General features: G+C 33.6%; 1 protein-coding gene across 2 annotated transcripts in view; it reads left to right on the top strand.

Moving 5' to 3' along the window:
* LOC119082409 (diuretic hormone class 2) overlaps positions 1-27043 on the top strand; it is a 60557-nt gene that overhangs the window by 13660 nt on the left and 19854 nt on the right. Inside the window, exon 2 of one of the 2 annotated variants that reach the window (XM_037191942.1) lies at positions 25636-25728. In XM_037191942.1, coding sequence (XP_037047837.1) covers positions 25637-25728 — 92 coding nt within the window. In that variant the 5' untranslated portion in view covers position 25636. Of the gene's footprint in view, positions 1-25635; positions 25732-27043 lie in introns of both variants that reach the window. The other variant, XM_037191941.1, reaches the window with a different exon arrangement.

Here is a 27043-nt window from a genome sequence, read left to right as displayed (position 1 = left end):
AATCTAAACAAAACATGTTTCGGCCACTTGGCAACAAATTACAAGATCTGTTTTAAGGATTAATATTTGGATTTCGTTAATTATTCTTTTATGGTAGCTTAATTATGATTGGACTTAGAGGTAAACAAAGTGAAACATAAAAATATTGTAAGTATTAGGTCGCAAAACAGCACAAATTAAATTTGTTTTCCGTAGATTTCCCACGGAAAAACAATTTGTTTTTAGCTGTTTCGAAGCAATTTAAATTAAAAAATTTAAAATTTTACTTTGTTTACCTCTACGTTCAATCTCAATGATGCTACCTGGAAAGAGTGATAATCGAAATCCATGTATTAATCTTTAAAACAGATCTTGTAATTTGTTGCCAAGTGGCCGAAACATGATTTGTTTTGTTTTATTTTGATTTGTTTTGTTTTGATTTGTTTTGTTTTATTTTGATTTGTTTCGTTTTGTTTCATTTTTTGAAACAAGCATGGTTTACAAAAAAGTCATAGAACAATTCCATGTAATGTTTGCACCGTGTACTCTTGCGAACTTAAATGAAAATAAATCAATGTGATTATTTTTGAATGAATAATTGGTATGGTAAGTGCAATATAGTGTACGTTTTTGATTCAAATAGAAATTCTTCTTCGAAAAGATTAATCGAATTGCGAATACTTTTTTATCTCAAATTATTTTGTAACACAGAAATGCGTTTCATTTCGCTATCAAACCATGATTACCGCACCTCCCTGTACGTACGTATATTTGAATGTGCACACAGTACATGTCCTGTTGTTCAGTTAGAATACACCACACAACCATCTCATTCCCATTATCTAATTTGAATATTAAATGTAATTAGAAAATCGCATGTAGTCGAGGTAGGACATAAAAGGTAAAATGAATAACAATTTTTGAATATTCTCGGTTCGAAAGATATGTTCGCCTAACGTGAATAGTAAGTATGTGAAAATGATAAAGTATCTTCTTCACATGAATATAGGCTTTATGAATTCTGGGTTGGTAAATTGGTTCAGTGTACAGAAAAAATTGTGCCGTAATTTAGTAATTTTGGTGCCAGGAATTAAGGGACACCGTTTTCACGATAAATATTTCCCACGTCATTTTTATGTTTATCAGGCACATGCGTCCAAACCGATGATAAAATACATCGAACTTTCGTCCACACTATTTAATTAACATGAACCATCCAAACAATTGAATTTGTTTGCATAATATTGAATAAAACTTTCGATAAAACTAGTGAACAATGGATGGGAAACGTTACACCAGTGTGAAAAATGAGTAGCTGCAATCACGCCCGTAGGTAATTTTATGTATCAATGAGTCTCGTTTAACGTCCAAGTTTATCGCGCGGGGGTGAAAATGTATGTTCTAATAAAAGACGAGATAAAAACGCTTTTGCTGTTGTACATGTAAAAGCTTGCTGCAAGTCATATAATGTTGACCGTTCAGTTTATAAAAAAAACCGGTCAGAACCTTTTATGCAACAGTCAACCCACAGGCCACAGCTAACTTGATTCTGGATGGGTGTAAGAAGCTTGTGGGAAAATTCAAGTAACACAATTTCTGGTTTTTCAATGATAATCTTTGGGGTTTCTCACTTTGATGCATATTTCATTGGATGATTGATGTTTTATATATTGAACAATGAGACAGCTGATTACCAAAAAGTCTAAGAACAAAATGTTACTGCTTCATCATTGATGTGTTTTGTTCTGGCAATTATCCAATATTTTAAGTCTACAATCTGATGCATCATTGAGAGAGTAATTGGTTCTCTCGTATACGATTGTTTAACACTACTCACAGTACTGTATGTACTAAAATAGTGCTTTTTATTGATGTTTTCCTTGCACATTAAAACTATTTTTCCTATCATTTCATCGTCCATGTAATGTCAATTACTCTAGGTACAATCACAAATCGATTTAATTAAAGCAGAACACCAGCTCGTACACTCAAAATATAATTTATTTGTACGATCAACACTGTTATGTGGATGAAAGAATACCGTTCTCGGTAGCTGTTACAACAACGACTGTATATTTTTTGTCATAAATTTTTAATTTCAACAAAAATATTTTGTATGACTTTCGGATACCTCAAGGGGTATAATGGAACGCTACACGTAAAATAATTTAGATTTTTTTTGCCATTCCTTTGAACTTAATACCACCCGATTTTAATGCTTTACGTTCCCGTTTTTATTATTTTTAGTCTTAATACACTTTTCGGTATATTTTTTTATGTTTCATATTTCATGTACTGCGGCATTACATCCATATCCGACGTATAATTAAAAATTAATTTAATATGCCCGTTCTGTGTATACATACTTTAAAAACCATAAATTGTGGAGAGCGCAAAGATCGAGAAAGGATCAGACACAAGTTAGGCACTGTTTGGTTTGTGTTACAATGAGAGCATTAAACAATATGAAAAATTGAACGAAAGAATTTTCTCGTTCTTTTCATATTTTATGTGGTTCGGTTACGGTCGAGGGACCGGGTTTTATGGAATTAATTTTTTTTGATTCATTTATGGTTGATTAGGCATTCGTTGATGCTTTTGTAGTGTTTATTGTTGAATTTAATGGCCAAATGAAATTGTTTCGGTTAATTTGTGGAGTGTAAATGTAACCTCTTGAATCAAAACAATTAACAGCTGCGATTTTCATCTCTTAAATTCAATTTTATCACGTGAATATAAATCCCTTTTTACGAGCTACTTTCGTCGCTTGGTTGTTCCTAAGCAAATATTACCTTCGCGTTTGTTTGATTAAGGTTTTGAAAGGTGTGTGTTTATACGTACGGCCATTTAATGCCATTGACGTACGGTTGAGAGATTTTGAAGACCTATGCATATACTCGAATTTATACCACACGATTATCATATACCAAGAGTCCATTAAACCGACTGTAGTGCAGTGATTGTGCAGTATAATAGCACATCGAACGCTGAATTTATTAGATTCAACACTGTCAAAAATTCAATTTGAACTGTTTGAACCATATTCTAACGACCATGAACTTATGAGTCGAGAGCACTAGCACCAAAGCCACGGGTTCAGACAAAATGATATGTATGACCATTTGATAACTCAATAGGGCTTAATATTAGATTTGGATGTTTCTTAACGTTTTAATAGAAAAAACTAGAATTCAACACGCTCCTTCGGTCCGCCAACGTGTGATTTTAGTAATATGAAAAGTAAAAACATAGCTAACGCCGACCCGTACGAAACACCTATTCGTATCAAAAGCCTTTAATGTGAAACTCTTCATTTCTCTTACTTCATTTTCTTCTCTGCTGAAAAACTATTCTTCCTTTTAAATCACTTACATTATCCACTCTTTGCCTTGTTATCATATACAATTAAATTGCCGGAGGCAATATAGACAGCCCCGTACGAAGTCAAATTTCATAAATTCCTATTTAAACAGCTATATACCGCTATATTTACCTATATTTCACTGTATATAAACATTTCACAGAGGAATATGCTATTATATAGCTCTATATGCCTGTATATAGCTCAATATAGCTGTATATAGGTATATATAGATGTCCATATATGGAATCCCTGAAACCCCTCACACTTAACACATTATTTCCATGTTAACAGAAACTCTCTAAGCATCATTTTTCCCACTTTATATCACTTTTAATAAAATCCAATATGGCCGCCGGCAGCCATTTTGTTAGGAAACCGAAAATAGTACCGACGCTTTACATTCGTTAATACCTTTCAAACAAAAAAAATCATGAAATTCGGTCAAAATTTACTCGAGATATTGACAAAATACTCCACGTTCACTGTACGGCCGAGTAGCCAGATAAGAGCTCACTCCAAGAGACCTAGCTCACGCTCCGGAGAACATAATTTCATAAACTTTTTTTCCCCTGATTGGTACGGTCAATACCTATCTAATAAAGCTAAAACGAACGAAATATGTTCACATTTGGCCGACCTACAAGCAAAAACTGCTTGCCGCCCTGTGCCTGTTTCACACCAAGGGGTCTAACTCACAAGTCGGTCATCCGATTTCCATAAACTTTTTTTTTGTCGATCGGTATTGTAAATATCTTTCATTCGATGTATCATTTACGAGTATAGCGTTTAAATGTCCGGAGATATCTTCGAAAAACCGTAAAGCACTTATTGGGCCCCAGCTCAGGAGGGGTCGATCCAAAATCACTCATCTTCGAACTTAGCCTGTCTTTTGACATTACCAAACGGGGAAAAAAAGAATTTTCAAAATCGGATGCGTTTTACTCAAGTTATCGTGCAGACAGACAGACGGACAGACGGACATTTTTTTTCTTGCTGATTTGGCATCTCTGGACAACCACAATATGTTTCCCCTTACTCAGGGAGTCCAATTCGACGTGTTACAAACGTATGCGTAAACCTATAAGACCCCAGTACTTCGTACGGGTCTAATTAGAAACTTTTTTCAGTCTACAGAAGCTTAAATCCTGTAATCATTTTGAATCATTGTTGCATTGTTTCGGCTTAACGCAACAGTTTCATTAGATTAAATTTGCACTTCTCTGAAATGGTTCACATTTAACCAATGTCAACCGATAGAAATCCCTTTAATCACCAAAAGCTGTATCCAAACAATAATACAAACCTGATGGATATCGCCGATTCTCTAACAAAGTCCGGCAAATAAACAAAACTGAATAATACCACGTTAATGTAATGACTACACCAATCGAATAAACATCATCTCGGGTAACTAACATGCAAACAAGTCGTAAAATTATATTTAAGTTCTGGCATTCAGCTAATATTTATTAATAATAACGATTCTCTCCTATCAATACATTAAATTCATTGCTTGTCCATTTTATCCTTATTCGGATAAAAACCATGCGAATCATAGACAAACGATTATTATGATGAGGAGATTAATGATTACCGACCCATATCTAATTTACGAAGAATTTCCAGTAGTTCCAATAAATTTTCCATCGGAAATATACATTTTTGCACGACCCATTCACGATGATATATACACTCTACGACTATGTAATTATTGTTACATTTTATTAATAATTTTGCAAACAATATACCGTAATTATACATACGCAACGTGATGAAATAAAAATTAATATTTTATGTAACCAAAGCCTTACAACATTGCCGAATTTTTATGACCCATAAAAGCAGGTCGTTTTCTGTATGTGGGGATATTATGGTAAAACAACTCGGAAAATGTCAATATGTTTTATACCACTTATCATCATTCATTGGATGTTTGTTCATTCATTCGTGAAAATGAAGAATTTTCATGGAAATAACGATGTTGAAGATTAGGCAAACAGTTGCTACACATAGGAATACCTTAGATTAACTGTTCAAGATTGCTTTTATCGAATCTGTCACAAGGTAAAAATTGCAGGATGCACGTGCGACGAGTCAAATTCGTTTTGAACTTCTATGTATTACGCGTTTGAGTTTAGGTTGAACCAACTCAGGTTCGGGTCGGATTCAAGTCGAACTCGATAATTTCAGGCTCAGGTCGAATTCGGGTCGAAAGTGAAATCTTAGTTCTGTTTCGAGTTTAGGTCCAATTCGGGTCAACCTGAATTGATACAGATGAACCCGCACTCAATCAGAACCTTCGCACTGCATTAACTGTTTATTCTGGTCAATAGAGACAAAAGAGAATAAAATTTAATCCGAGACTTTCCTCTGTGCCAGAAAGAGGAAAAGCCAACTGCAATCAAGTTTTGTGACTCAAGAGACGGGTTGATTCTCAATGGGATAAGCCAGTAAAAAAATAGAAGAAAAAGGTACGACATGTGAACGTGTCTTACCAAAAACTTTGCCAGTAACGTCATTAATTCACAATCGAAACTTCGGAACGAATAAACAGCAAAAACTGGTGCCTTAACTTATATCGAATATGGGTGAATTCCCAATTAAAACTTCATCCTTTTCTATTTCTACTTAAAAATGAATAACATCACAATGCCACGCCAACACATCGTTATCATCATCCCTTATTGCATTATAAAATCTATCGTTTCTACTGTAAATCATAACTCGTAATGAAACATCCTTAACTTAGTCGCTGGGGTATGTCATGAATTGTTGGTGCCGCATTCATAATGACGTTGTTGTTTCAAGCGGGTATTACTACATTAATAAACTTTTTATTGCTCTGTTTCGCATGTTATATTCCCAAGTACATACGTATACGAGGGAAGCATACGTACACACATTTCATCCCGAATCAAGCCGGAATCGCAATATTATGTGATGTGTTTGAAAGAATAATATGACGGCTTAATAACTGTGTATTATATATATATATATGTGATATTAAAGGGATTTTTAACCCTCACTGTTACAGTATACACGTCGAGCAATTGAAATTGTTTTGTTTCTGTAATACACTCAATATCTCAGAGCACTCAACAGCAAACGGAATGAGTAGAATATACATCATATATTACCTTGAATGCGACTATTTTTCTTGTAAGATTACCTCAGGGTGATAATAATCATATTATTGCATTTAAAGCCGGCAACAAATAGCTCTTAGCATTTAGCATAAGAAGTACAAATCCCTTCCAAATAATCTACTCTACAGGTTGAACAACATATTTCGCTCTTTCCGAAAAGACTGATTAATGGATGACTATGTCATCTGTCATCAACGATAATAAAATAAGCGATGACTGTTATGGCTAAATTTATATTAAGCTAATAAAGTAAAAGATTGTGTATGGTTTTGCAGCGAATGTTGAATCAAAAGAAGTAACAGATTCCATAATTGTGGTGATCGTATGCGCAAGCAAGAACGAAAAATCTGCAATGACAATTCTCGATCTAAGATGGATTGATGATATCCCATGATATCAGTTGATCTTGCGGGTAAATGGTAATCGGCATGAGCATTCTATGGTAGATTCGGATAATATTGTTTTAGGACGTGAGAATAAGCTTAATTTGGTTTCAGATGATATTTTATGAACCATTTTTCTCGTCATAGGAACACCTTTTATCGGTTTCGGAGTGGTGATGTTGTGTTCATAGCCAACATAATAATTAATATTTGTAGAGCTTACCGGAATGTCGAATTATGCCGGCTGTAGGAATCACAGTTGCAATATAGAGATGCAGCACACATTACCACCGTATACTCAGTAGAGCGATTTCGGCATCAGTTCTCTTTTCTCCAATCTATCTCAATTTTACCCATAAAGGCATTACAATTTCTTAACTTTAGCATCAAATATATATGATACCGTCCTCCCTACTCGAAAGCCGCTATCACCTATACGTAAAAATATCTCATTCCGAACAAGTTTCCTATTCTTTTTCGTAATAGAAAATCTTTAACATAAATCATTCTGAATCATTTGTTGTCCATTTATATTTCACACCCGAGTGGCATGAGTGGCATAGTGTACTTCACATAAGGTTTAATGACTTGTTGCTCGACAGTGTAGACGAGAATATTAAATTAATTGTAATGTATTATGATACTAAGTACCATGTTATTGAAGAGCTTTAATGGTAATTGAGGGCGTAAATTACTTCTACACTGAAAGATGCCCACTACAAATACCTACCTTTCAACTAAACCATCATGCTAAACATTGTCACTTGATCCAAACATATCTGGGATGTTTTCCAATTAGGTGTATACACATTTTCAGATTATATCTTTACTACATGTTGGGGTATTTATGTTGTGAATTAGGTCAGCTCATAGAGATTTATTTCGTCGACATTTCATTGTATAGAGGTAGGTGATGAAGTAAATTTAAAAGGAAAAATCATCATCGTTGTATGCCTTGTGATGTAAAAACGTTTCGAATTTATATTCAATCATCCCATTATTCCTATTTAGTTTATATAAATATTTACTGTTTGACCTATATATCCGTCTAAATAGGTTGGGAAACAATAACATGCGATTCTCAAATAAGAAAAACACAAATGTACGCTCCGGATATTTCTGCGAATTCGGCAAATTAACATACAGTCACATCATATTTTGTTTAACAAACAAACCAGATTCGGATTCATTCGAATTGAATTGTTTGCGTATACGCAAGAAATTGACGACAAAACAACCTTCTCGAACCTTCGGTCCTCGACCTAAATTTGATTTCGAAAAACGACTATTTAATGAAGCGTTGATTCAAGAAGAGTGACTACCATAAAAATCTACATTTTAACGAGTTCTCGTCCAGCGCATTTTTCATCAATCCCAAGATTTCGAAATTCAATACTTTGCCCAAATCCCCGATATTTTACGGATATTAAAACACCCAAGTACAATTTATGGTCAAAAACTTCTGTCTAAAGGTTCTGTTTTTCCCTTAGTCACGTTTTCGTATTATTACATTGTACAAATTATTAATTAAGACAGCTTTCTGTGTTAATTTGTTCACTGAAGGGGAGTTTCAACACGTTGACCCTTTTGCATAACAATCATTTTCGAGAAAAGCGTATAATAATTTCCATTACATAAGATTCTGTGCTGCTTTTAATTACCGACAATTTTCCTAGATACTTTTTTTCGTGTGAAGTTGAGTCGTTTTTTTTCCGAAACTTTGTGTATTAAGGTGAGTAGGCTACTCATGATATCGTCATAAAATCCGTACAATCATCGTACATAAATCAACAAATGGTTGATTGAAATACTGTATAACGGGCGTATAACGTAATTACCCTTCCAAATTTTGTCAATTCATATTAGAAATGTAATAACAAATTAGGTTGAACCGAGCCAACTCTGAGGGATATAAACATAGGAGATTATGAACAGCGAAAGCAATTTAAGCAAGTTATAGAATTTGATTTATTCGTGTGGTTCCAATTTTGAATGGCTCTAATGGTTAAACGAAACCAAAAAGTAGTTATTTGTTGCTATAGATACACACAATCGAATGGAAATTGTATTGTCCTTAATTTTAATCTCTGAATGTAAGGCTTCGACTTAAATGTGAAATTCTGTTCAATTCAAAAGTTACTTATTGGGGATGATTGTGATGTTGATATTGGCAAACAAATTAGTAGTTGGCGAGACAACCAACAGTATTAATAAAAACAAAAGATTCAGAAGTGGGATATTGATGGAATATTGTCTGATATTAGGGATCGCAACAGGTCGAATTCAGGTCATGCAAAATTAACTCAAACGCTTTATGGAGATATAGCAAATTGATCGAAATTATTATGGGTTGTGGTTAACTAGGTTTCTTACAGCACTACCTGATTTGCACGACCTTTCCGATCTGATCTGTTTTGAAATTGTCAAAAAATGTAAAATGTAGCCTCAATCACCAGGAAATTCTTTTCAAAAGCTTCATTGCGTTCAGTATGGACATCAGAATTTTATTAACAACGAATATAACTCAACTGAAATTACGAGATTGTAATATTAATTGATCATTGAATGATATATGACGAATATAGCAAATATGTCAATCATTAGGCTGTACTTGAAAATATGAGCCAATTCAGCTATTTTCCAACTAATACTTTCTTATAACAAAGCCCAAAGTGACTGATTGTGTATGGTTATATTTGCTTTTCCAACCATATACCGTCCAACATTATATTACATCCTGAATCAACGACACAGCACATTTTCATGTGAAATCGTAATATCATTTCGAGAAATGATAACCATTTCCGCATGGCATCTCAACAGTTCCACATTCTGATGTAGATACGTTACACGTACTTCTATATACACTTTTTGTTTCTTATAACCGTTATGTCCCACAAATTCACCAAGCCACTTTATTTTCTACACTTTCATGCTTTGCCATTGTGTATTATTATACATGTCATTTAAAATAAAAATAAAGAAAATGAAAAGTCTTTATTTTCTTGTTCCCATCCCGTCTCGTTTGAAGCATATGGATATATATATATATATATATATATATGAAAAAACGTTAACGTTTGGATTGTTAGCTCAACTGGTTTATTGTACAATACAATATTTTACCGCAAGTTGTTGACAAAAGCACTGTGCACCGCAACGGAATAGTTTTGTAATGGAACAACTAAGCTCACATTAAGTTTTCTTTAAACATTTAATTGTTAAAGACACCTCCATTTCGTAATTGCTACATCACAATGTACGTAGGGGTATTTGACGATTTTGTTCGGTCAAGTTTTTAGAAGAAAATTCAATTTGAGGAAAATTTTTAATGAATTTTGAGAAGCGAAAAAACCGATAAAAAAGTTTTACTTTCAAGACTTGGTGTGCTAATAACACGAAACAAATTGCTTGGAGTATGAAAGTTAATTTTTCATTTAAATTATTCATTTAATCATTTTAATTATAATCCAAAATGAGAATATTCTGTGGTGGGACGGTTTGCACATAACAGTAATGACCAAAAATATTTACAAATACATATCCTTAACTGTCAAGGGTTAAGAAAAATCTGAATTACAGAATAGTAAAATACGAGAAGACTGTTGATCCAAAGAATAAAAAACCCAGCTGTGAAAACTCTGGTATTATATAGGAATAGTTAAATGTACCGTGTCACATTAGCGAATTACAAGAAAATTGAAATTTCACTGGCTGAACTCAGTTTCAAAAATAAGATTGGCTGGATAATCATTGCCGAAAAGAATACCTTCTGCTCTCAACCTTACTTGCTTAAAAAAGTGATGCCCTGTGTTGGTAAGAAATAATGTCACGTGCGTTGGTGTGATATGACGTCACGCATTCACACGTAAAAATCGCACCGAAAATTCGATTCAAGTTCGTCTCCATTTCACATTTTATTTTAAGTTAATCTTTATTTCCTGAGTACCAATAAAATGCTTGCTGTATTAAGTACACGTGTGGCATTTTTTCCATTGTACGATCATCCATATTTTTATATTCTTACTGAATGGTTTTGTAAAAAAAAAATTAAAACTTTTCATTGAAGATTTGAAGATTTCCGAACCCCCACGTAGGCTTACACATTCGCAAAAAAAAAATCGTCTCAGAGAATCACTTATTTTGACAAAACCAATAACAAATTTAAAGACAAATTGAAAATTTTTTCTTTTTCTACTTTTCCATTTATTATCGCCAATGAATAATCAAACAAATAACTTGGTTTATCTTGTTCACTGAATTTTTATTATTTATTTGCTCAAATGCGACGCGTTAAAAAGTGATTCTTTGAACCAGTTACACCTCATTGAATTTTCATTTTCGCATCGAGTCAATAAATTTCATAGCACGATGATAAAAGTGATATTTACAACAAAAAAAGAATCAATTCTTATAGCCATTACAATGAATATTTTCCGATTGTAAATAACTCATTATAGAGTTAACAGCGAATGTCGATTCCGTTCAATTAGAATACAGATTCATTCGTTGGGGTTAGTAGAATAAACGTTCGGCAAAATCATAATTTTATTCAATCGAAACAATTAATTTACGTATCATTTGAGACATTCGTTCGATTTGTTCGAATCATTTTCGATCTAGTTCAGTAAGCATAACCTTACGTTTAAGGATTTTTGTAAATTATTTTCTGTACCACTGGGAATGGTCATTTCAACAAAAAAGAAACACCATCGAGCCTCTTAATTTATGGTTCGAATTGTGAGATTGAAGTGAACATGAACAACAAACATTTCGTGAACAACATTATGATAGAAAATCAATACCGAATGTTTGTCGATTAAGTAAATTAGTTTCGTTTAAGCGTAATTGTAATGCTTATTTCAATACGCCAAAGTACAAAGCTCAACAAACGGAAGTCATTTATGATATTCTACGTTAACTGCAGTATCACCTGAATTAATCATTTTGAAATAATCAGTTAATCGCAATAACCACGGAAAGAATTAATAATTCATTCGTTAAACTGTTTCCGATAATTAGTGGTGTATTTGATGATTACGCAGTTCAAGTAAGCTTTAAAATTAATTATGGCATTCAATATTTTGACCCCTTTCGGTGTTGACATTACTGAACTTGTACTGAACCATGTACATTATTTTAATCATTGTTGAGATCGATGATATAGTCAATATAATTTCTGTGCGAATAGTTCACCTTGACCAAGAAAGTAGTGCAACTGTTGAATGATTCTTACATTTTTAACAAAGCGTGTGCAATTAATTTACAAGGATTTATCGGTTTGGAAGGCCTCAACTACTTTATTTTTTTTGTGTTCGTATCTTAGTTGTTATAATTTCCATTTTCGATTACCATCCCCAATAGCAGGACATTCGTTTTGTTGTAACTTCATTGTCCAAACAAAAAACTGTAGAAGTGTTTTTAGTACATAATAGGGAAGGGAAACCGGTAAATCCATTACCGGTAATACCACATTACCATTTACCGGTTTTGTCGTTTTCTTTACCGGTTATTTACCCAAATCATAAAAACCTCAGAAAACTCTCTTCACAATTCGACTCGCAATTCGATTTTCTAATATATTATCACAGTAATTGTTCTATAAACTTTAAATTTGTTTAACAGAACTAATTTAGTGCACTTAAACGTCTAACTTAAAAACTTAATAGCGCACTTGTTTGCAAAGAACTAGTAAAGAGTTGCGAAACGATTTTCTAGCTTCTATATTGAAGAAAAGAGAAAGGGATGCTATTAAAATAAAAAAAAAAAAATCTGTTGGATAGCTTTTTTTAGGAGTTTTAAAACACTCTAACTTTCACTGTTAGCCGATTTAATCGAGGTGAGTTTTTATGCCCAAAACCCATAAGAAGTACTGTGCTAACATTCTACCCCATAGTTGTCCTAGTCTATACTATTTTCTGTAAAGTAACAGTAGAGAAAGGGTTAAGTTAAATTTTTCCTCTGCAAGGAAATAAAACCATAAAACTCGTTTTGAATTCGAACCGTATAATTCATAAAAACTCCACTGAAACTCCCCAATTGTGTGAAAATTAGTTTTAAAATTAAATGATGACCCGTTTAATTTGCTTGTTTGTGAAGGTAATGCTTAAGGAACTTAAACTATGCAATTTGGCTCGCAAACTTCAAGTAAACTTATTGAATTTCGATTATTTTCCTCATTATTTTCTTAGTTGATTTTTTTCGGTAAATTACCGGTTAACCGGTAACACCCCTTCGGGCCCTTCCAGTAATACCGATAACCGGTAATGCCAAAACCTTCCGGTTATCACTTCCCTAGTACATAATATCAGTGGACCAAAAAAAAAAAATTGGTGACGTCATAATCGGACCTGAAGGGGTTAATTTTACCATTTACATTTTCGTAACACGTAAGAAATACTCGTGTCGAAATAGTAGATATGATGTACACATTAATTTCGTCCTTACTTGTATTCGATTACACAGTATTACACAGGGGAATTCCCCATGCCTACAAAATTTCCATATTTTAGTGCTAGTATACAGTTCGTAAAACCACGAAAAATCGGGTTTACATCATGCTTGAAATACATTTGACAGGCGACTCATACATTTTCTGTCAACATTTTTCAATAACTTTTCAGAACATTTTTCACTCATAAGAGGTAATTCTCAGGTCTCTAGACCGGTCCATCATTTGCTAACGACAACGACGGCAGAAATAAGCGATGGGTTTTGGCTAGTTTCGTTTTGTACAACAAAACATCTGTTAAAACGAATGAAGTAAAGATTTACACCAAACATTAGAAGAGCAACAAATTTGCTGATTACAAATAAATTTTTGAATTTCTTTGGTTTACTTGGATATAAACTCATAGTAGCTAACCGGGCGAGTCCAAAATATGATGTTCAACCGAAATGTTATTTCATCACAATTTGCAATTAAAATTAAAATTGAAAAGTTCTCCAAAATTTTATGTCATTATTACGACAATAGTTTCTGATTCAAAATAAATCGCATACAGCTGTGAAATCAAATTAATTAGTTTCACAAATACACTCGACAAATTAATCAGGTGAAGTTAAATTTATGTCAGATCTGTGTGCACTTCACACATGATGAAATTGGAACTGGAACATATAATGACCCCAACATAAATGCGCGTAGATCGACTAACATTGTTTGGTTCTCGACAGGGCTTAATGTCATGCATTGTGATATTTTGGTATTGTGAACGAATCATTGATTAATAAAAAGCCGAGTTTGCAGGACGATACATTAACCCCTCAACAGCCGACATGTATATCCACTTTAAATAATGATGCAACAATCTCATTATATTTAATTATTACGAGAGCATCAATTCAATTCGCAGTTGAATTGTACATACCAATCATCAATTCATGCAACACAACTGAACTATACTCAATATTCATAAATGTAGACATCATTATACGTAAAAACAATACTTGTGTTCCTCATCCCCTAATTATATCATCACATCCATCACATTGTAGACCGTACTTTGTGTGCTACAAATTTTAAGCAAATATGTTGATTGCGCACAAATCTGCTGAGCAAATAAAGCGTTTTTCATTACTGCGAATTGATTGTAATGATGGGCAAATATGCCTACGACAAAGTGTTAACATAAAGGTAGACGGTTGCTCTTGGGTTCTCCGGGAAGGTTTCATAATATTATTATCCCGGGATGGGCTGAACAGTGATAGCGCGCTACAGTAGCGATATCAAACCAATTCGAAAATAAGGAAGATAATAAATAGAAATAGGATCAAATGTGTAGTGACATTTGGAGCATAAAAGCTGAGTAATTTCACTTGTGTTTTATACTCGCATGTGAACTGTAAATTATGCGACACAGAAGTTAAATTTTCTTCTACGATGCAATCTTATATTTCAAGGCAGAGTATTTTCGTTTTTGGTGTTGGTGTATAGCTTTTATCATCTGCTATTATTACTGCTCATTTTTGTAGCAAATTAAATGGGTGAAATCGTAGCGTTAGCGTTAAAAGATCTTTCGACATTCAGGAATAAATCATCATCATCATCATCATCACCAAACATTACACTGAATTTGTCACAATAAAATGCCTACAAGTTAGTTAGGCATTTGTACGTCGAATAAAGAATAACGTTTCCTTTTTGTGTGTTAATACTTAATGTGGCATAGCTTTCTTCATTCATTTTCTGAATATATTTGCATGCATGGAGTAAGTAATTTTTTCTTTAAATAAATTATTCGTTTTGAGTGCGTTATTATCATGTAAATTTGTTAATATTTTAGGAGATGATACAACAGAAGCAAGAAGATATACACTTCCAGATTACACACTTTTTCTGCCAGACAAAATTTTGTTTATTTATTTCGCAAGCTCTCTTCAAGTTCAAAACAGTGAGGTTTAAATTATAATTTGAAGAGGGTTGATTGAAAGATCTAATGAATGTGTGATGGGTGGTAAATGAAAACAGAAAACATATCTCCAGGGTATACAAATATAAATGAACGAATTAATTCGAGAATGCATTTCAGGTTGTTGTACGTTTTACCAACACGCTCCATTCGTTCAGTTTTTTAGTTGGTGATATTATATCGAGAGGGTGTACTGTCTGAGGGAATATTTAATTAAGTTGTGTTTTTCCCAGCAATTATAATAAAATTTCAAATGAATACAAGAAAATGTTGCGATTAAATTTGCACGTGTGATGAGTGAAAAGCATAAAGGTTACTGGTGTCTTTTTTGAGCTGGTGGAAATTCTGTTATTAAATTATGAAAGTTGAAGCAGCAGTGAGACACGCTAGCGTAACAAAATATTGAATGACAAATAACTCGTGTTTTAATGACATAATACCTTTACCTTCTAGAAACGGCAAGCAAATCGCGGTATAATAATTAAATCTGGAGCAGCAAAGACTTACAATTGTAATGCTGCCATATTATAGTAAAATTAATGGTTAAACAAATGAAGTAAAAGACTCTATAACTTATCTAGGCAACAAGTTAAAAAAAAGAAGAAAAAGTACCATTACAGCAGTAATTTTATATTGCTAGGAAGAGTAGAGGTAGAGAAAAGAATAGAAAATTGCTGCTGTCCAATTTCTTCTTTTGTTTAGCGTTTTGTTTCCCTGGATAAAACATTTTACCTAGTCTTTAACGTCATTTGTTTAACCACACCTTTTACTACCATTGTACGCCATTGCTGCCGGTAACAGATGATTATTGATTAGACATGTCTGAAAGATTATTAACAAACAAAAAAACGTTTAATTACAATCAGCCCATCAATTACAATTTTAGTTCGCGTAATGCCCTTCTTATTCACTTCAAGAATATGAAAGGGATTTTGCAGTATCACACATGAGCGATGTTAATCCAAAATTTGAAAATTCGAAAGGTATGGCTGTTCGCATTAACATAATATATTCATAACTCTATTAGATTATCAAGTAGCTTTCATAAAAGTTGTGATGAGTATTTCATCAGGAAAGTACATTTAGGTCTTAGATGTGTGCTCTAACATCTCTTTTCCGAAAAGCTTTTGAGAATGATTTCACTAGCAAATACTCTCATCGTTTTTGTTAACCACAAACCCACAAATAACAGAGGATTTGAATCGCAGGGACGGTACCGGAAACTGTTTGATGTACTTTGTTATACTTCTAAATTTACCTCAACAGATTTATTTCCAAGAAGATCACCTTTTATAGCCTTATTTTGAAATATGGGTTAAGAAGTTTGTTTGTACGACGAGTAAACAAAAGTTTATTGTGTTTGTAGAACAGCAAAAACATTAATGTCACCTTGTCAGTAGATACTAGCTAAATCTTTCTTTTACAATTATCCTAGCAAACAAACCAACTTCAAACAGATTTCCAACTGAGACAAATTTTGGTATAAAAGCTGTCAATGTGTTGTTAAAAGAAATGGTTTCTTTTAAAAAACGATGACGACAACGAAATAATGGGTTTTTAATATTTAATGAATGAACACCTTTTTGTCCTGTCCATGGCATTTCGTTTTACCACACTTCATTTAGTACAGAATAATTAATTTGAAAATTTTAATTAACAAAATTTGATTGGTAAACTTTACGAACACGGATTTGTTGAAAAACTTGCAAAGAGCCACAAAGAAATGAGCGCAACAAGTTAACGAGACAACTTGAAAGCAAGTATTCGATGTTATTGATACTTTTATCAAACTTGAACACTTTGTAATGCTTCGACATTACCTAAGGAAGTTGTAGGTTGAATCCATAAAAATTAAAATTAATTTTTCATCAAAATGTCAACCACATTTCACGTTAATTTTCAAACACTAGAATGTTTACCGGCAGTAAAGTATAGTGTAGTACCCGGCTTCGCTTGGGACTATTATATTTTTCATAATATTTAAATATTTTCTAAAATATTTTTGCGCGTCAAAAATAAATTTTCACGCGTGAAAAATGTTCACGAGCATCCTCAGTAGACGGTATGTTGAGTTTCTAGGTCTTTTCGTCTAGGTTCTATAGAGAGACAAACAAGCAGCCCAAATGTAGGCTACAAATTTGCCAAGTGAAGATTCCTCTTAAACTTTATATTATAGATACTATGCCTGTTCTTAATTGCTTATTTTTAGCGTCTCCACCACTGCATATAAGATATTCTTACAAAATATAAATCTTTAAAGTAAACTTTGCATTAAACTATCCACGAAGTCAATGAAGAAAAAAATGCAGGAGTATGTTATAAATACCTGCAGTAACAGTGTGTCTCATATTTTATCGTAACTTTACGTAACTTTACGTAACTTTACTACGTTCTGCTACAAAATAGTATTTTTCGTACCAAGACAGGAAATGACGTTTTGTGCATCGGACAACTGAAATAGACAAAACACATCAATTTACTTGAAAACATACACACTTCACATTCACCATATTAAATTTAATCAATCGTATAGTCATGGAAAAATTCATGCAATTCTTTTCCCGCACTATAAATCGTAAAGAAATGAAGTTTTTTCCCGCACGATATATAGTTCGGGAAAAACTGACATTTCTTAATGAAAAATCATGGCTAAATAGGTCGTATTTCAGTTGTCGGATGCACAAATTTGTAAATAGAGTAGTTTATAAGGCATTGAAACTTTGTGCCTCGGAACTTGTATACGAAATTGCAGTGGAGCTTGTAGCTGTAACTCGATTTAAAAATCTACAAGGTGCGTTTCAACAACTGTAAATTGTGTCTCCTTCATGTAAAAAAATCCAACAAAATTATTCTAAATTCAAGGAATGTATGTGGATGTTATTAAAGCTTATTCACAACTTGAATAAATTGTCGTTCGAATTGAACCTCGTTTCACATTTCGCAGGTTTTCTTTTTGCGTACACTCATTAATTTAAAATGTTCTTTTTTCACTTTATAATAAAAATGGGCAACTAATTTATGTTACCTTAATAGACAGTGTCATCCCAGTCGCTTACCCAAACATATTTAATATTCATCCATCCACTTATTACATTAAGCCGAGAGTGTGTCTTCCAAAATATAAGACAATATGCTTGAAAGCGAGAAGGAAATGTTTAATTCAAAATTATTTTTTTTATCTTTATGTATAATCTTATCTTTATTGAGTATACATCCAAAATGTTTTCCCAAATCTAACGTGTTTTTTACGTAGGATTTTTTTCTGAATATAATCAGATACATTGCTCACCATCAGTACATTTTCATTCATCTGCTTGCTCTTTTACTCACTACTTAATTTCTATTTCACCTTTGCGACGAACCCACTCGAAGGGAAATGGATACTTGACACGATGTTGAAAAATATTTTCATTGAATTATGGACGTTGAGCCAGAAAAATTCAATTACGGTCCTACTAAATAAATTAACTCAAGCTTGGAGGAAAAAAATTACCGTTTCTGGGTTATTTGTTGCACGTTGAATTCAAATGGCTTGATAAGGAAAATTTCGTGCTGATTTTATTTATTTCCTCATGGAATAGACAGTTTACGTGTCCGAATATGGTTGTAATATAACTGGTTGTCGTATAGTTTTGGAAAAAACATCAGCCAAATATTTGCGGACAAGTTGAGAGTTTGTGTTGAAGTTTACCTTTCGCAAACTTCTTCGTGCTATAACGTGGTGTGACAGTATTGTTTGCACAGACGAACGATTTCCTGATTTACAGAGTTAAAAGGTTAAACTCTTTCGATAGAATACATATTTTCTTAAATTTGTTAAATATTGAAAGTAAGGCTTGATTTCCACTTACCAAAAAAATACTCCGTGTGAGAGACAAAATTGATTTATTTAAATTTTTCCTATGTTTACTTGACAGCTTGCTCTCTCACGGAGCACTTTTTCATGAGTACAAAGAAAACCATACTTAAAGTTCGTGTAAAGTGAAAGTTTTAAATAGTTTTATTTAACGCATTCCCCTTTAAGGGCTGACATTTGGGGTATAGGAAAATGTCAGGATTCCGCCCATTCCAAGTTAACCTTTTCACTAACGGACTTACTCATTATTTTCTCGACTTTATCCGTTTACAGTTGACAACTGTATCGCAATATACACACGTTCTATCGATATTTTGCATCGTAATCGAATTTTTATAGAATTTTGAAGTTTGTGTAGAAAATGTATAAGGTTTGATCCATGCGAAGCTAACAAAAGTTGTTTAAAAGAAGGGATTTCGAAAAAAAATAAATTCTGTTGGTTCACTCTATTTTCCTCCGTGTAAATGTCAGATAATATTTAAATGCTTCTGACACAACATCTAAGTTTCGAGTACATTAACGCTGCAAACAAATTAACTTTTAAACTTATAGTCTGATAAATTAACCATAAGTGAAGCCAGAAAGACTGGAAGAGTATGAAATTTATGTAATAATTACCGACTACGAAAAATGGGCTATTCTGTCTGATGCGAAAAAACAGATGAACATTCATGTAACAACAACGGAAAATTTACATTCGAATAAAATATGAAATTGCCAAGTACTTTATGGTTAAATAAACGGGAAAGAAACAAAGTTCGAGTTACTTCGTTTCGTTGAAATGAACAAAAATAAAACAGAGACATATGCTTAGGATTATTGTAATTAAAGGATAGCTAAGTGTGGGCCGAATTATGTAAATAAATCATTTCGAATAAAATTTTTGGTAATTTACACTAAATCCTAATTAAACATTTCCATAGAGCAAAGGTATTTGCAGACGAATTGTCATTTGATTCGGTTGGTATTTAAGGGTCACACAATCGCCCTCGCTAATCATACAATTTCTTAATTATTCTGTGTTCGGTTGAGTGAAGCATTTATTATGTCTAATTTATGGGGAAAGAGGACAGCATGGAAATTTAATGCGGGCTTAAGACAAGAAACTTTCACATTCAAGACTGGTGGACCAGTTAATTGTTTGTATTATAATTCAGTTGATAGAATCTTCAAATTTTCTGCTTCACTTTGTCACACAGTAGCCGTTTGCTACTGTAGAGGCTATGTTTGCGTCATACTACACTCATTTAAATGTCATATGAAATTATAATAGGCACAACGGAGGATTGGCTCATTTCGTCAAGTCGACCGTTGGCTGTAAATTGTTATTGTTTTTTCTGAATTCAACGCGTAGTTTCAACGTCTTCCGGCGGGTGTGTGGATCATGATGGCTGTTGGTTTTATATCCATCGGCATTTCTGAAAATGAAGCAAAGTACAGTGTTGTATAACGGTTTTAAGCTTGATTCTCCGGTTTCATACTTACTTCGGGAACTGATATCCATAGCTGAACCCCTGATCTGTGTTGGCGACCTTGTGCAGGCCAACAGTACATTATATTCCGACCCGCATTAACGTCCAATATTGCCACCGGTGTGGTGATCTAACTGTTATGCACGGTAGAAAGCAGCGGACACCAACGCTTTAGGGATGGCAATCGGACCCGATGTCTCGTTTCTTTCTTCTCGCTTTTTTCCTTTCGGCTCGGAGATTTCGAATTTCATTGCATTTTTCGGTGCCAAAAGCCAGTTGTTGCGCCAATTTGGAGATTGCTTTTTGGCGGCAAACATATCGACGAAAACCGAGTTTGGCCAGAGATTTCGACAACATTACTTCGTTTAGCTCTTTAAAAATGGACAAATTGAACTGCACAAACGTATCGGCGTTTGCCATGCTGGAGGCCTTGTGCGGTTGGTTGTTTCTTAGTGCTTCAACCTTCTTCAATACAGGATTGGTGATCGCTCGGTATTTGGCGTTGAGGTTGTATTGGCCGGAGTCATACCTGTACGAAGAACTAGAATACCGTATTGTCGTCTCCTGATTGGTCGTGCAGTCTCGTCTTATTCCTGCAAATGACAGTCGGGCACCCGGATCCAGTGCGACTATATGATCAAACTCTCCGTTGTGCAGATCATTTCGAACGTTCTGGAGGAATTTGTCATCGCACATTGTACTGAGTCTTTTGCGTCGCTTCATCGACACAGAAACCGAGAACACCGTTGGTGGAGATGTACTGGTTGAATTTGTGCCCATAATCAACGCCATCGATAATATTAGTGGTTTCCAGCTTGGTCACATTGAATATTCTTCGCCAGTATTGGTCCGATTCGAGCTGGAAATCTCCGTATCTGAGTTGATGTATGCCATTCAAGAATTGTTGGAATGCTTGAGAATCTATATGGACGTGATGTCGTCTATTGCCCAATATTGGAAAAACTTTGAAGTTTTTCAGGTTGTTCAATCTGCGTCATCTCTGCAAGCGAAGCAGTACTGGAATATATTTCCACCAATGGCTGGATAACTGTCCAAAGCCTTCTGTGTGTCCCAGAACATTTTCCATTTGTTATGAACTTTCACTGGTTCAGTCGTCAAAATCTGCGTAAGCAGAGTCTGCTTAGCTGACTCATTCTAATCATACGAATAATGAGATTCAATCAGACTTGATATTGGTCCTATGACAATATAATTCGAACGTTCGAGTTCAACTTGCTTTAATTGATCAATTAATATAACTGCTTTATTATCAAAGCACAACAAAATGCTTTTCATATAAGCCATTCTTTAGCTGGTGGCCTATCAATCTTTTGTGACCTGGAATCTGACATGATTCACAAGTGCTCAACTTTTGTTCGCAAATTTGATTAGTTTTATGATTTAGAATGTAATTCGATCGAACGATGAACAGAAACAAGTAGTTAATTGAACACAAATGATGTTTTTGATGAAATGGAATGATTATTTTGCGAGACTAACGACCAATCGAAACATTAAGCAGTTCACTTTACGTACATAACCTCACAATTAATTTTTGCAAGGGAATAAATTGAAATTTGAAACCTCCCAACATTTTGTATAGAACTAGACCAACTATACACATTTTAGATTGATCAAACTTGGTGCTGTTTGAACTCCTCAATTGACGGAGTCGCAGATTTTTTCATTTTAACAGTTCATTAGAAAAGTATGCAGATCGTCTCACTTTGGCCGAATTTCAATTCTACCTTGGCTGCAGCAACAAAGTACTCGAAGCAGTTACAGCCAACTTACTTTACATTAATCCAGTTTTTACGGTTACAATGATGAATAAAACAGGCACAAATGTTGCAAAACTAAGACGTCCGAACGAATTGCGAAACTGTAGTTGAATGTTTTGGGTTTTATTTTAGAACAGAAACTGACGACCATGACGACTGAACCGAACAATGGGACACGTGTTAAAATGAATTTCTAGTTCATTCTCTTTTAACATTAACAAATAAATAAAAGGCGCCAAATATTGTAAAATCGATATTGGGATAGATTTGTATTTTCTTGCAATTTTTTTACCCGCATTTAGTGCGAACAGATTTAAATACTATTTATCTCCTGTAATGTCATAATATTCACAATTTGAATGTCACTTTCAGAATCAAAATGGGCTAGATTTAAACACGTCATTCACAGAACGTATGTTTATTAACTGAAAATATCGATAAATGGTCATTTGCGCACGGCTAACTTCGATATTTCACATTTATTCACGGAAAACTTCGATAATTTCTCATTAATTCACCGAAAATTGACAAATTCTTGACAGTATACTAGATGTGTGTTTTATTTTTGGGGAATATGAATGAGTGGTGACGGCGTCATGGCGTGTTTATGTTTCAGTTTGATTTTTTAAATTTGGTTTTTATGGTGATTATGACATTACAGGAGATAAAACCTTGTTCCTAACACGATAGTAAATGGGGGTTTTGCGCACACGATGTGTTGCCGAACTCGCTTCGCTCGTATCGGCAATCTTACATCTAGTGCGCAAAACAATCACATTTACTACCTTATTATGAAAATAGCTAAAATATAAATTTTTTCCCCTTCTTATCCTTTTCGATTTTATGATTCAGGAAAAATCATGTTGAATTCGGGATGACTTTCAATGTCTGACAGCCGTTTGCGTCATAATGGGAAAAACGAAAAACGAATTTAGAAACTGTTCAATACCTAGCCTTTGCTGCCTCATATAATAGTGTGTGGCAAAACCGTCAAAACGAAGGAAGTAATAGATTTTGTAACAAACATTGAGTGATTTTTCTAAAAACAGATCTAATGATTAAAGTGAAAGTTTTTGTTTGTACAAAACCATAGCTCTGCTTCTAGCATGAACATATAGGAAATTTTTGGAAATATTTACTACCTTATTATGAAAATAGCTAAAATATAAATTTTTTCCTCTTCTTATCCTTTTCGATTTTATGATTCAGGAAAAATCATGTTGAATTCGGGATGGCTTTCAATGTCTGACAGCCGTTTGCGTCATAATAGGGAAAAACGAAATTTTCGACAAAAATACAAGCATAATCATTGGTACTACACAAATATGAAATTTTAATATCAATCAGTACTTTCGTTGCTTTACAGTTGATGCGGAAGGAAAAAAAACAAATAAAAGTTTTTATTTGAAATTGTTCAGGCAGAAACTGTTTGAGAGTTCATTTCAATGAAGTTCAACAAAGGGAAACTGACTTAGTTGCTTACTACAGAGAAGATTCTTACAGCAAGATTTTTTATATAGAAACTTTTTTGACAGTTCCAATTTTGAATTTTGGCTGCTCATTTCCGCACCATAAAAATGTAGAGGTGATTAGTTGAAAATTGCGTTGTTTTAGCACCGTTTGCAAAATTACCCCACGCCATTTGAGCTTTAGTTTCCCAACATCATTTTTCTTCCTATGGTACATAGCCAATCATGCAGCTAATGTAGTCAAAGTAATAGACTCGATATTTACTGGATAGGTTGTGAAAAGTGTAGCGACAAAATACTCTCTACATTCCATGTTCTTTACATTATTAATTTTCTACCTTTCCTACTTACTTATTACATTTGTTGTTAACACAATCAAATTAAAAAACTGAACACCGAAGCCATTGAAAGAGGAGCGATAATAAGTACTTGCACTGCACTTTAATGATTAATTATCGAACTAAATTTATATAAAGTGCACACCGGCAGCAACACAAAACCCGTGACTTGAAACTGAATTTTACTAATTTGCCATAAAATCATCCTTAAAATACAAGGTGCTTTCACTAATAATATCATCATAACACAATAAAAATTATGTTTATTGGAATGGTGATGGCGTTTCCCTAAAAGTTTTTCAATTACTTCTCTGTAACGATTTTAACGATAGCACGGACGGGTAACATTTTGAAATGGAATTTTTCAGATATTGTTTTTACGCGGTCGATGCTGCTTTTGAAGTACGTGAAGTCACATCTAATCATCTGTTATGGACATAAACGACAACAATTGTCTTAAACTATTGTGCCGTTATATCGCAAAATGAACCTAAATCGAACATCAGGCTAATCGAAAGAAGTAACAGATTCATTGATTAATATGATGATCGCGATACGCTTGCCATTTGTAGAATTTTCAACGAGGGGTTTCGTTCGGAATAACATTATGAATAAATATATTTACAAATTATCTAGGGTTGTCTCAAGCAATAAAAGCCAGTTACTTAGACAAGGTCTCATGGTTCCGATTTGTCGTTTAAAAACATCATAACAATAGCATAATATAAATCTGTAAACATCCTCGACGTAACAGTCGTAGATAAATATTTAAACTGGAAAGCACACAATGTCTTTATTCTGCAATGAAAAATTCAGTTCTTTCGTAACCCGAAATGTGGGCGAAAATGCTAAATAAAATGTTGTCGGGACAAAGTCGCTGCTTTCGTTTTGTTACATTTTATTGTACTAGTGGTGCGCTCTTCGAATGAATGGGTTCATTCTATATTAAGAAGTCTAATTTATAAATCAGGTGAAGTAATGAAAGAATAATAAAAAATGTACGAAAATTACACCCCGGAGGCATGTTACTGTGACTTATGAATGAAAATGTCTGTAAATGGTACTACGCATAGCCATAATAAATTTACAAATTTTCGTTGCTAGAAAAAAAGACCAGCGAATAAAAGAAGAGATATTTTTTGAATGAATAATTTATGTGTTCGTTGTGTTGATGCTTACGAGCTAAATATATATATATAAGAAGCCTGAATAAAACAACCGAAAAATGTGTAAAGCTTTCCATTACATTCTTTTATTGTGGGCTACCGACGTACTTCTCGTAGAAAGTTGTACCACATGAAAATTCACATTTATTTTGTTAATTAAAAAAACCAACAAAAAAAAAGTTTTTCAATTTTTTGCATGTGGATTGAGGGGTATTGCATCAAAGTACGGATCTAATTTAACGTTGTCCTTTTTTCTCGTTTTGCTTTCAGAATGAACACATCACGAAACTGGTGCACACTACTCTTAATCTTGGGTATTAGTATGCTGCTCATTTCAGCCGTAGAATCAGCACCAATGTCCAGGTAGTTGTATAATTTTACGAGTTGTTTTTCTTGCGTACAATTCACCATTAAAGTGTTAACGGATTTTTAATTAATTTTTTTATTTTAAATTTTAATCTTTTGTTGTTGCTATGTAGTCATTGCAGTTTAATTAATATTAGTCGCTACATAAAAATGCATCACGTTTTAATTGCATATGGAGATTATGAACTAATTAGCCAGATTAAGTTCATGGAACATTTTTAAGTCCATAATTGAAACATTAAGAAAGACAAGTTTGCATTATGGGCCTCTTTAGTGTCATCCGGTGATTGGGAGAGTATAAATCTGTGTACATCACCTTATTAATTCAAATGAAGAATGTATTCGTGCTTGTGTGTCCTTTTTTGAGGAGGCAGAGACTCTTATACTCTTAGACTCTATTTTGACAATTTTGAGAACTTGTAAGAAATTTCTTTAAATAATTTAAGAATAAAAATTGCGAATGCTGTCATAGGACAAGAAAATACGAAAACACCATTGTCCAGAGTTGGTTCACCCTCGGGACAAGAATCAGTCAACGTTTCGATTATTTAGAAACTGTTCAAGACCTAGCCTTTGCTGCCTCATATAATAGTGTGTGGCAAAACCGTCAAAACGAAGGAAGTAATAGATTTTGTAACAAACATTGAGTGATTTTTCTAAAAAACAGATCTAATGATTAAAGTGAAAGTTTTTGTTTGTACAAAACCATAGCTCTGCTTCTAGCATGAACATATAGGAAATATTTGGAGGCTTATACAATCAAAATAGGCCTTGCACTTTCTCGTAAAGAAATGATTCTTGGTGTGAATAAAAACAAACAACCAATACTCTATCGAGAGGGTATTGACACGTGCACCATACATATTCGAGATTTGGAGGCTTTTTGACTTTCGAAAAATAAGTGTTCGGGCTATGAAAAAAAGTTTAGCGTTTCCGCGTTAAAACCTTCAGCTTCGTCCACATATCATGTAAAAATCGTCATACGATAGAAGAATGTTGTTTACCCTAACACCACACTCATAAAAATCATTACAATCGGACATCGGTTTATATAATATTTAGAAATATTAATGATATCGTGTGCACGAAATGACCTATGTTGACTTTCTATCTGTTGTTCTATCCAAACTATCTGTTGTAATGTATATAAATAAGTAGGTGAAACGTGCTGGTCAGCTGAATTAGAGTTACCCGATCAAACTAAATTTCTTTACACAAAAATAAGTTGAGCATACTCGTGTAATACGAGTTATACCCTTCTTTTCTTTCGAAGAAATTGTGTTTTCCTTTATATACTCGGGTACGTGATTCG

The sequence above is a fragment of the Bradysia coprophila genome, unplaced genomic scaffold, assembly GCF_014529535.1.
Source record: "Bradysia coprophila strain Holo2 unplaced genomic scaffold, BU_Bcop_v1 contig_415, whole genome shotgun sequence".
Taxonomy (NCBI): domain Eukaryota; kingdom Metazoa; phylum Arthropoda; class Insecta; order Diptera; family Sciaridae; genus Bradysia; species Bradysia coprophila.
This window is presented reverse-complemented; position numbering and strand designations above follow the sequence as displayed.